At 44.3% G+C, this 12,400-nt stretch overlaps 1 protein-coding gene across 3 annotated transcripts in view; it reads right to left on the bottom strand.

Annotated features, from left to right (window-relative positions):
• Positions 1-9,598, bottom strand: part of kmt2cb (lysine (K)-specific methyltransferase 2Cb) — a 56,118-nt gene extending 46,520 nt beyond the window's left edge. For all 3 annotated transcript variants that reach the window (XM_084706590.1, XM_084706591.1, XM_084706592.1), the window contains exons 1-5: positions 8,835-9,598; positions 6,624-6,812; positions 3,605-3,693; positions 1,380-1,470; positions 363-590 (exon numbers count right to left, since the gene is read on the bottom strand). In XM_084706590.1, coding sequence (XP_084562716.1) covers positions 363-590; positions 1,380-1,470; positions 3,605-3,693; positions 6,624-6,811 — 596 coding nt within the window. In that variant the 5' untranslated portion in view covers position 6,812; positions 8,835-9,598. The remainder of the gene's footprint in view (positions 1-362; positions 591-1,379; positions 1,471-3,604; positions 3,694-6,623; positions 6,813-8,834) is intronic.
• Between the last annotated feature and the right edge of the window lie 2,802 nt (positions 9,599-12,400).

Raw genomic sequence — 12,400 nt, 5'->3', positions numbered from 1 at the left:
CTAAAACACAAAAGATGAAAAGATGTGCGCCCTTCAAACGAGACGAGGTCCGTAAGTGTACAAACGACAAAGTACTTTCAACAATTCTGTACCTTCCAGTCAAAATGTCCCCCTGACCTCCTGTAAACCAGGTCGGTCCACAGAGCGGCCTCTGAGGCACGCGTGCTGGGACGGGGACAGAGGCTTCCCCCTGTCCTCTCTCCTGGGAGCCGGCAGGACCACACCGTAGCCCTGGCCCAACAGACCACTCTCCCTTCATGCGGCTCATTACCCAGTCACAGAGAGGGCATTGCAGATGATTCCTGCCGGGCTACGGCCAAGTGCTGGGGGCCGAGCCTTTTGTCACAATCGGTCCGACTTACTTCTGTGTGCTCCCCTGCCCCGAGCTGGTCTCCGTGGGTGCGCTGGGTTTGGTGATTATGTCGCAGTTTCCGCCGCCATGCTCATCCTTGCTGCCGTCGTTGGTGCTGCCACCTCCGGCTTCGCAGCTGAGGGGGGGGTCGGGGGCAGGCGGGGCACGGAACGCTCTCAAGTCCCCCTGACCCAGCAGGCTACGGCCGCCACAGTAGCAGAAGGCACAGAGACCATCACTGGGGAGGGAGGGGGAGAGGGGAGGGGGGAGGAGAGGCTTGTTTAATTATAGATACCAAATGTGACCTGGTACGTCTGTGCTTCATGCGTGTAATTATGAATCACTTTGTATTCTGGAAGAATGGGGACCATGAATCATACATGTGCCCGAGCATCCACAATTTGGGGGGGGGGGGGGGGGGGGGGGGATTAAACCCACAAACTAATATTTGTGCTGGTAGGTGCCTTCAACAAACAGCTGTGGGACTACTAGAGCTACATCACGGAGGACAAGGAGCAGACTTTGGATCAGCGCTATCTATCAATCAATCCGCCCTCAACGGCTGAGGTCTGGGCTGGAGAGAGCACGTCGGGAGAGAGGGACAGTTGAAAGAGGCGCTCTGAGAGGCTAGAGTGCAATGAAATAAAGCCGGCGGTAAATATTTATCAGCTTTCTAAGGGAGGAGATGGGGCCTGTTAATAAGATCCCCGGAGATGCTGTTCGGCCTGCCCTCCATCACCACCATCGATAGCGCAGTCAGTCCAGGAGATTGATTACAACCTTTAACAGACTGGCACCTGGGCAGGAGCGAGTTTGCCGCTAGCGGTGGATGACTCCATTTTGTTGACCCGAGCGGGGCACACTGAGCATGTGCAGCAGAATACATTTCCACGGTACGAGGCTGTGCATGCTGGGACTGTGAATGGGGGCTAGAATAAAAGCACCCGCACAAGTGCAGGCCCACAAACATACACACATGCATACATGCCCGGGAATGTTCGACAGCTTTAAGAGCTCCTTCTCTTACCCGTGTCTGGGCTCTCTGCTGGCAGGGCCGGGCGGTCTGGTGGCGTCCTCTCCCTGCTCCTCGGCCCTCTCCCCCGGGAGCTCTTTAGTCTCTGAGGAAAAACATGGAAGACAGTCAACTCGCACAGCAAGGAGAGAGGCATGAAGCGTTAAATCCCGCCACTGTCGGCGACGGCACGTCAGCACATCGTAGGGCTATGCTTGTGAACTGAATCCACATGGTCTGACAGGCTTTAGACAAGAACAGGTGGATTCACCTTCCAGGTTTGTTGTTCCGGGTCAGAACCTGATAAGGAGGAACCATGGAAATATAGAGAACATTTGCTCCAGAGTTTACAATCTGGCCAAAGGGAAACCCAGAAGGCTCTTATCACACACGCAGCAAATACAAATATTTTTAAAGTTAAAATAGATTAAGAAAGTGCAAAGACTTGGCCTGAGAATCAGACCCATCTGCCAGCTCTATTTGCTCTGACAGATGGGTCTGGCCACCCTCCCATTCAAACAGATTTCCCTCCAGCATTAAAAGTGCCGGGCCAATCTCAACCATCGTATGTTATATGGGGCAGGTTGGAAACAATGACTTTAAAAGAAAGCCACTGAGGCATTTTCATAAACAACCAAGACAATTTTGCATTGGTTCCATTTAAATACTGGCATCCAGTTCATTTGACCTACACCCGTTGATAACGCCCTTTGGAAATCAAAAATAGAACTGAGAGGTTTCAGACTCAAACGTATTTTCAAATTGGTTTGGCGACAGCAGGCTGCTTAAGACTCACACCACACACAAACTGGGCAATGACTAACCCCAACACTGTGGCCACAGCCACTGAAAGATCTTTTAAAGCCACATAGACTTTTCAAACATACTTTAACTGGAGAGCTGCGCAGTGGTATAGCCATGGGGGTGGTTAAAGGTCGTTGGGGGTTGGTTGGTTGGTTGCTCAGGGCGCCCTACATTCCCTCAAAAGGCAGCTCATTACTTTGATTAGCATTTAACTTGTCACTTTAGTAGCAATTTGAGAGTTAATCTTTTGACCAGTTGGGGTCAAAGGGTGCTTGCAAGGTATACTAAGAGGTCAGGTGACATTCTAACTGTGGACTGTTTACCTTTAGGACGTTGCTATGGTAGCGTGCATAAAAAGAAAAAATAGCGAGTGCGACACATTTCAGGAAACAAGCACAGGATTAGTACAACGGGACGTTTTTTTTTACCTCTTTAGTGACCTTTTTTTAGACATGTGGATCCTCTATTCTTACTCTGGGGGACAAGATTGTAAAGACTAATTGTGAAGTCCATACGGCCAATGGTCTAAAGAGAAGTACTGACGCTACAGCACGTATTATGCTATTAGCTAGTAAAATAGCCATTGTACCAACTACTAAAATAATCTTTTTTTTTTACTATTTAAACAAAGACTAATCTTAATGATAATAACAACAAAAGACTACCGCGCACTACCACTTTGTTCCATAAAAAACAATAGCTTGCATTTCAGACAAATAAAATCGGAGAAAACAACAGCCGGGCACTGGTACCGTACCTCCCTTCCATCATAGAAGTACGCCAGCACCTAGATCTATGGGAATGGGAGGCTACTCACGTGATGCAATGTACACACATAAAAAGCACATAAATGGGTCTAGGGAGAGTGATGGGATTTTAAAAAGCTTTTAGAGGGCATTAGCCTTGGGCTCTTTCCTCGCTGCACCTCAATGCCAATCTCAGTGCAGGAAGGGAGGGAGGGAGAGAGAGAGAGAGAGAGAGAGAGAGAGAAAGAGAGAAAGAGAGAAAGAGAGAAAGAGAGAAAGAGAGAAAGAGAGAGAGAGAGAGAGAGAGAGAGAGAGAGAGATAGAGATAGAGAGAGAGAGAGAGAGAGAGAGAGAGAGAGAGAGAGAGAGAGAGAGAGGGTGAGAGAGAGAGAGAGAGGGCGAGAGAGAGAAAGAGCAAGAGCGAGAGAAGGAGAGAGAAAAAAAAAAAAACACCCAGCCTCACTCACTACCCAGCTGCAGCTTCACGGCTCAAGCTAAACCCTTTCAATTACAGCCCAAAAGTAGAGGCATGGGGTGCCAAGAAAAGGCTCTCATCCATCCCTCTCCAGACCTGGGGAAGTCCTCCTTCTGAAAGCCCCGGTGAAGGACTCACCGCACGAGGTGGTGATGGGTGAGGCTGAACCATCTTCCTCAGATCCACAGCAGAGCATGTAGGAGGGGGGTGCTTACCTGTGTCCTGAGGGCCCACCGACTCTGCCACCTCAGTCCCGTCCATGCTGTCCTCCTCGTCCACAACCACTCTTCCTCTGGTGCGACCCCTGAGAGAGAGAGAGAGAGAGAGAGAGAGAGAGAGAGGGCGAGGGCGAGAGGGCGAGAGAGAGAGGGCGAGGGCGAGGGCGAGAGAGGGCGAGAGAGAGGGCGAGAGAGAGAGGGCGAGAGAGAGAGGGCGAGAGAGAGAGAGAGAGAGAGAGAGAGAGAGAGAGAGAGAGAGAGAGAGAGAGAGAGAGAGGGCGAGAGAGAGAGGGCGAGAGAGAGAGGGCGAGAGAGAGAGAGAGAGAGAGACAGAGAGACAGAGAGACGTTACTGCCTTGGCTAGCCTTGGGAGAGTGGGTGGAGGTTGGAGGGGTCATGAATTAGTTAAATATAGTCACAGCTGTCACTGATTTTTAATGGAGACACTTGGGCCTGCTGGCCAATGTGGCTGGGCAGGGTGACGCGGTGGGGCAATAGGAGGAGAGAGCATGGGTGTTAGGAGGTGAGGTGGGGGACAGGTAGTGCTGTGGTTGACACCTGTGCGGCCTTGGGAGATGGCAAACACAGATCTGTTATTAAAATAGGACTTGTTTAAAGTCAGTCAGTAGTTGTGGATGGGATGATCACATTTGATGGTAACAAGACAGACACACATTTGACGGTAGCAAGGACAGCGGGCCAGCTGTGGGGGTGAGCACAAAGAGAAAAGCCCAATGAGAGCAGCGGTCTCCAGGGGAGACAGGAGGATGCAGAGCGGAGGGGAACAGGGGAGGGGGGTAATTTTCGATGCCAGTGGAGAGAAAAATCACAATCGGCTGGATGCCAAATCAACCCCTCCCTCCAAATGACTTCCCACTCTAGATAAGCAACAAGACTGAAACCTTGACTGAATGACAAACTCAAGCCTTGGTAATGCCCCAAACCTGATTGGAGGAAACCCAACCCTGCCAACTAAATTCAAACACAAGATATGGGTTTAGATAAGGTTAACTGCAGGGTTGAATCATCCAACAGACACATATGAAGTCACATCATTAAATGTCAGTCTCCCCATCAACACCAATGCCAGTGTGTCCCTTAAATCAACCAACCCCACAAGCTTTGAAGGCCTAAATCACGCTACCAAGAGACCCTGGTCCACCTGGTCTGTCCTTCCAGTGAGACCTCCTAGTCCTCCCCAGTTCCAGTTTCTGCACAGCGACATGTGCTGACTAGGGGTGCAGACAGACATCAGAATTAAAAATGCATCTCCGTTCCCAGACATCTCTCCCTGGCTGTCTGGAGAGGACGCAAGGCCTGTTCCAGAGCCAAACGCCTGCAGCCTAACGGAGGTATCTGGGCGTGTGGAGGATGGACCGCTCTCTGACAAAGCCCCTCCATCGGGCTTGAAATACCCTATTCGCCGATCAACATAGATTAACTACACAGACCTATGGAGGCCTATTCCGTTCAAAACCAGACGACAAATAATGTTGTTTGACATTTCCGTCAGGTATACAGTACCATGCACTTTACAACCCAGTGTGAACATTCAAGATGCTCAAACGTTTACATTTGCAGGCCCGTTACCGTATAGGCGGACGCACTGATGGAAAACAACATCAACTGAAGCATCGATCTTCACATAGACCAGCCACCTTCTCTCTCCATTACAAAACCCAGGCACACCCGAATATCAAGCCTCAATACCCTGCCTGCACAACTTATCCCCTCAATCCCACCACCAGGAGATGGGTGGGAAAAAAAAGAGAAAGAAGGTGAAAATAATGCTGTGGTAAGTAGTCCCAGCTCAGGCAGAGCAGAGTGGAAAACCTGGAAATGAGCCCCCAACTGTGGAGAGGAGTTCATGTCCAGCTGAAGTCAACCCTGGGTATCCTAATCAATCACCATAGAGCCATGATAGAGCACAAACTGGTCACCTTACCTTTAGGGGCACCTGTCTATATATATATGGGGCAAATCATATCTACCAAATAATAACATACCTAGCTTGGTTGGTCACATCAAAGTTTATTTAAGTTCCCATTGTAGTCACCCCCTCTGATTGTTATAACAAATTTGTCTCAACACCTGACACTTCCAGAAACAAACAACTACACCTTAAATAATGTGTCGTCTGTTGACACCCCTCCCTCACATTTACTTGATGAGCTGACTCAGATGCAGTCCCCCAATGATCTCTTCTTGCCATTGTTATCAGTCCCTGAGTGTCCCTGGAAACTGCTATAGCAACCAAGTCTATCATTGAAGCCCAGTGGAGGATGTCACTGACCACACTACTCCCTCGTGATATGAAGCCAACTAGACAACGACCAAATGCAACAGATGGAGCCATAGGACAAAACCACATGAACACTACAGTGGCCCAAAACAACAGACTGGAATCGAACAGACAGTATACCGTCAGGTTTCCCCTCACGCGGGTAACACACCTTGTTGAGGAGATATGAGAAGGCCTTTCACAGACATACAGTTATCAATTAACTATTGAAACGCTACGGTCATTCTATGGCCATGCCATGACAACAGTTTGGATATGGATGGATTAAACATCAATTCATCAGGGCTATTTTATTGAGTCAATTGAGGAGTGTAAGTGTGTAAGGAGAGAGTGAAAGACCTTGTGGGCATTTGATTACACAGTCGGGCTCTAAGCTGCATTATGTGTTGCCATGGTAATAACAAAGGCACCCAGGCACAGAATACAATGAAACATTGGAAATGTTCTGTGCTTGTGGTACCTAAATCTACAGCCTTGGTCTGTCTGACCATTGTAGTTACAGTGCTATGCTAAATAGGCATGTTCACCAAATGTCACAAAAGTAACATCCAGGCCAACATACAACAAAGAAAGCTCCTGGAATAAGTCCCAGTTGAAACAGCTTTTTTTTTTTATCTATTAGTGTAAACATGGATTTTAGTCATATGCTGGGGGACCCGTGGCTGTCCCAAGTTAAGAGAAAAATGAAAACATAAGAACCTTGAATAAACATACTTCTTTCTGGTTTTGGACGTGGCCGTGGGCAGAGCCTGGGGTGTGACGGTGGCAGCATCCTTGCGTGGCCTGCCTCTGGGACGCTTGTCTGTCTGGGCAGGACTTCCTGTGGATGTGGCCCCTGTGCTGCTGGGTGGCAGTGAGGGCCCTTGTTCAGAGGGCTCCACAGTCTTATCCTCTGATGACATTCTGTGCAAAATAACAGAGGAACTGTGAGATCACATCTTTGCATACACCTGTATGATCCCTCAACTCATGTCTAAGGTATCTCAGCTTGTTTGGGGTTTCTTAAAAGAGAGCAAGATGACTTAATCTTCATGTCCTTGTTAACTTTGACAAAAAATTACAAAATGTGCGATTCTAAGTATGGGCCAACTGAGGATGTGTAGCTTCTGTTGCCATGTCAAACCTGAGTCAACCCACCTTCTTTGTGCCTTCCTGAGCAATCCCAAGTATGACTAGGCCAACTTGTGTCAATTCAGTTGGACTGTAAAGCCTCTTGAAAGTATTTTGGAGGCATTCACAACATCCTATCCTCTAAGTTAATGAGACAAGATGCCAATGGATGGACAACATTTTTTCCTCAAGCTATATGAGAACCCTTTCCTGAAAGCTGACGCTTAACAATGTAGTCATCCAAGACTTTGTTGTTGATCATTTTTGAGGATATAGCCTACACAACGTTATAAAACGCATCAATCATAAACTGTGGAGGTGGATTTGGGGCCAATACATTTCAAACATTGATGAGCTATTATAGCATTATTCCATTTTGAGGGTGAGAACTACAAAGCTAATGTATATACAAGCCTTTATTTGGTTTCATTAAGGGCAGTTGGAAATATGCATATACAACTGTGTACACATGGGTTGATAAAATCAATGTGAAAACTAATTTAGTCTATTCAAATGCTTCTGGGGACAGTAACAATTTATCCAAGTTAGACATACCAAGATTTGTCCAACTCAGACAATCCTTCAACACCATGTCAAACGATGGACAGTCTCTAATGAATATGACAAGCAAAGCACAAGAAAGGACTAGCTTAGCTTTTTGTTAAACTCGACCTAGGACACAAAGCAGCTGCCCCTTCAATGCAGCTAGCGTGGCTAGCTTGTTACTTTGTTGTCTTTGTTTAGCAGTAGCTGAAACATTGTTAGCTAGCTAGTTGTAGTGACTACGTCTCTGGTTACACTTTAGTGATTGTTCTCATTAAGGTTAAACACAACTTTTGGATAACATGGTTGTTATTTTCAAATTGACTTGCAAGCAAACAGGTTAGGTAACCTACAGATAGCTAGCCAGAGTTGGCTAACTAGCTAGGTATCTTCATAAAACAAAGCTGGAGTTGTTTCTAAATAGTGGCAACATTTACAATGCAAGATAACTAATTTGCCCCTTCTGTATTCTAAACATAGCAATAATAGAAGTGCTAAAGCTATGACGGTAATATGCAGATTATTAGCAGCTGGCTAACTAGCTAGTAGATGGCGAAGGTTTGGGCCACATTAGGAATATGGCTAGTCTCTGGAACGCATTCTCTCCCTGGAACGTTCCATGTTTATGGTGTGCCTAAATGCCTGCTACAGTCAACGATAATACTACACCATCACTAATAGAAATAACATATTACATTCAAAGAAAATCATTGTTTGCATCTGATTGCAATTCATTACATGCGACCATTCTAATTCTAACCCTTCCCTTTTTGTCTGCATTCTGAAAGCAAATACTTTTTTGCCCACTTGCAAGTTGCGTTTAGAGTGTAGTATGAATTAATTACTTAACAAGGGAAATAAAATATAAATGGAATTCGAGTAATTGGCTGCGTTCTCGTGGATAAAAAAAAGGTGCAGGAGCCTCTCTTGTCCAGTGACAACAAGATACAGATGTGTGTGCACCGTCAAGCAACGTGCAGTAGCTAAATTATGAGAAACTAGTCTTACTTCATTAACATGCACTACAATTGCATTGATTCGTTTTGAGAGCATCAAAACAACATAACATTAACTATCAAAGATGACTCATACTAGGACGTGGGATGGCTATGGTGTGGACTTCCACTGTAGACACGTTCTTTTCCAGCAAGTAGACTGAGCCTGTAAACTAGGCGGCGACAAAAAAAACTACTCGATAATGCTAGCTAGCTTGCAGCCTTCTTCTAAAGCAATACTAACAATCAAAACCCTGCACAGTAGGATACAACTTACCTTCCAACCCTATGAATAATGAATTGTTTTCTTCATGTCCAAAATGGCTGGAGATATAGCTGATGTTATACTTCTATAACTTTGTAGTTTAGCTAGCGATCTAGCTAGTTGGCTAGGTAGCTAGCTCAATGAAGCAGGGTTTCTCTCGGATGGAGGAACACCGCAGATGTCAAACATGCATTACGCATTAAGCATTGATCCAATGTTGAGCCTTGTCTTCAACCATTTCAACAAAAATACAAAATGTACATCCAAAGGGACTTGTTTCATTAGCACACGAACATTGATGGATCACTTTCCTTTCTTCAATGACAGCTGTCGACGCAATACGAACAGGTTTCGGTTAGATACCCCAAGTCCTGTAGCCAACTATTTCATTTTTTGTCTGAAAAAAAAAGAAATCCATACTCCACGTCAGACAAACAAACAACTCCCAAAACAAATCCTTTAGAAATATCACGGATGAGGTGGACCAGTTGGCTAGCTAGCGGAGTAACGATGATCGAGCCTATTACTCGCTTCCCAACTGGTTCTATTTTCTTCAGCTGCGTCAAGCGGAGAGCTAGCTGCAGGTTACCTCGGCTAGAGACTCTGATAGACTACGCAAAGATAACCAACTGAAAGACTTTCTGACATCAACGGCGAAAAGTGAAATAACGCTTTCTTGACAGACAGTGACTGATAGTGAAAGTCTGTGTAATGTCTATAAAATTAAAGTTGCAAATAGTGTATCCTTTTGCTCCTTTACGGTGGCCATGTCAGAGTGTTATCGAAGCACTACCTATTGGATTCCCAAAAAATAGGTCCGAAATTGATACATGTATCTCCAAAAAGGATATACATGGAGATATAAAAAATGAAACCTGTCAAAAATGTCACTCTATGGGAAAGGGTAACTACAAAACCAGCTAGACGTGATTAGAAATATCAAGTTAAAAAAAACAAAAACAATGTCTTAATACGCTCTGATCCTGCGGAGGGATATGTGCCTTTAGTAAATAAAAAGAGTGTTTTATGGTTTGCACCAATATGTGGCCTGGAGCATGGTAGCTGGATTGGAGGATGTTGTTTTTATTTGTGTAAAAAAACTGCACATGTAATGGATTTACTTACAGTCAGTAAATGCATTGTGTCGGCAGGCAACACTATACATATATATACTGCAATTGTTCTTGTGGTAGGTTAATATGTAATACTTTGTGTTTGACTCAGTGTCTTTCAGTGGCTTGAAATTGTTGGAAAGGTCCCCTGACAGTTCACAGACTTATTGAGTAATACTTCAGTCATGTTCCACAAACCCTGAAACTATAATTCATGAATTGTAAAATTATATTTGGTGGCCACGCCGCGAAGAGGCGAAGCCACCTTAAGTGTTTCTACGTATTCTTATTCTTATACATCTGCCATGGGAGTCTATGGCAGCCCTTTGAACCGTGTTGTCAGAAGTTGTGAAATTTGGCACACTCTTTGGGGCCAGTCCCCTCATCAATTTCACCAAGTTTCATGTCTCCATTTCAAACCCTCTAGCGCCACCAATGGGTCAAAGTTGAAGGTGTGTTTACACACTTTACTTTTGAACCTCATTATCAAAAATAAAGTATTGTTGTATTCCCTGGATCAAGATAAGTCCAACGCACTCTATGATGTCATACCCTGTTATATAGATTCTTCCCCATTTTGAATGTTAAGGAAAAGTTTTTTTTTCGTGTCTCCTCCTAAAAAAAATTGTTGAATCTTCTTCAAAATTGCCACAGATGATCTTCAGACCAAGCCGCACAAAAGTTATCGTATGGATTTTTGATTTTCGAAATCGTTTGTTAGTTAAAGCCAATCAAATTGATGTGGCCGCCATTTTGAATATAACGTTTTTTCGCTACCCCTCCTATAAAGTTGTCCAAACTTCACCAAATTTGGCACAGATCTTCTTCAGACCAAGCCTCACAAAAGACGTCACGATTTTTGATTTTCTAAACCTTTCGACTGGAACAGCCAATCAAAGTCGTCAACCAAGCCACCATAAAATAAATGAGGTAATATCTCGGCAGTTCTTTACTACATTGACACCAAATGTGGTATAAGGACTAGGGACCCTGTTCTAAAGAGGTCCAATAGGTCATGCCATTTCACCTCTAGGTGGCGCTGCAATAAGCAAAAATCTGGCACCAATTATCTTCAGATCAAGCCTCACAAATGTTTTCACATGGTTTTTATATTTTTAAAACAGTTTTTCCGGTAAAGCTGATCAAAGTTGCCGATGAAGCCGCCAAAACAGGAAGTGAGATCATATCTCAGAAAATATTTGCTAAAGTGACGAGTAGGGGGTACCTGCAGAGCCGGAGACCCCGGAGACCCCGGAGAGCTACAGCTTCAAGACCGCAGTTTCAGGACCGCAGTTCTAGCTTTCTTAAAAATTAACTGAAAATTGTTACCTGTTTATTTGTTAAATGAAACAGTAGCACGACGTAGCTTATGTAAATCAAGTATTTTTCAACATATTTAAGTTAGCTAAATGTTCAAAACAATTATGGTACAATTATCTGGTCACTTATGATAATTCTATACAAACTTTTAGACGATTTGTTTTGTTTTATTGAAACCATAGTGCGATGTTTGCAAGCCCAACTACTGTAGCTAGCTAGGTGTCTTATGATAAAGCCAGCACATTAATAAAACTTTTTTTTTAATTATAAATTGAATCCACTTGCTTTTAACCTATCAGCTAAACTAAATAGGAAAGAATGAAGTTGTATGGAGGTCTAGATGGAATGATATGGAGGGGATGGAGTGATATGGAGGGGTGATTGTTTATTTTGAATAATTGTCAAACAATGACAATTTATATCTTGAATCTGCCCAGAGAGTCAACCTTGTGTCTTGCCTCTCTAACATTATACATTTGTGGTTGAGATTGAGGGACTGCAAAAGCTATAGCAAATAGAAGAGAATAGAACTTCACTTTTCCAGAACTTTGTGGTGTCAGACACATCCAAAATGTAGCATGCACACAGGCATGTGCAGTATTTACAGGAATATGAAAGATGATCTGATCCACTGATGTGATCAATGTTTTAGTTATGTCCAATACAAAACATCATCTAGCATGCCCATCCACACCAAAGGAAGCATCCCCATGCAGCCCATCCACCATAGAGGTTCACCACTAGCAGCAGAGAAGGAAGCGGTGGATCCTCCACTGCACCACCATCCCACATTACTCAAAGAAAATGTTTTTTTTGTGAGGATGACATTAAATAAATTAAAGTATAACAGATTAGAGTAAAACTTGTATTTCCTCAGATAACTTTGATATTTATGTATAATAGAGCATAAAATAAAATAATGAAATGAATCACAGAATACGTACATTGCATAAGTATTTTGACAGAACCCTGTGTTTGTGTGGAATTTAATTATCTGTAGTATGAATCAAGGATTTACTCATGTTTAGTAGTTGTATTCCCAACAGATGTGGTTACATTCTGTTAAAGGCACTTGAGATATTCCACAAACACAAGCCTAGCATGTGCTTTTAGTTTTTCCAGATGCGAGTGCATGATGCAGGAAAG

This window comes from Hypomesus nipponensis, chromosome 10 (assembly GCF_054491055.1).
Source record: "Hypomesus nipponensis isolate SF chromosome 10, ASM5449105v1, whole genome shotgun sequence".
Taxonomy (NCBI): domain Eukaryota; kingdom Metazoa; phylum Chordata; class Actinopteri; order Osmeriformes; family Osmeridae; genus Hypomesus; species Hypomesus nipponensis.
Note: the sequence above shows the minus strand (reverse complement) of the source record. Positions and strands in the feature narration are given on the sequence as shown.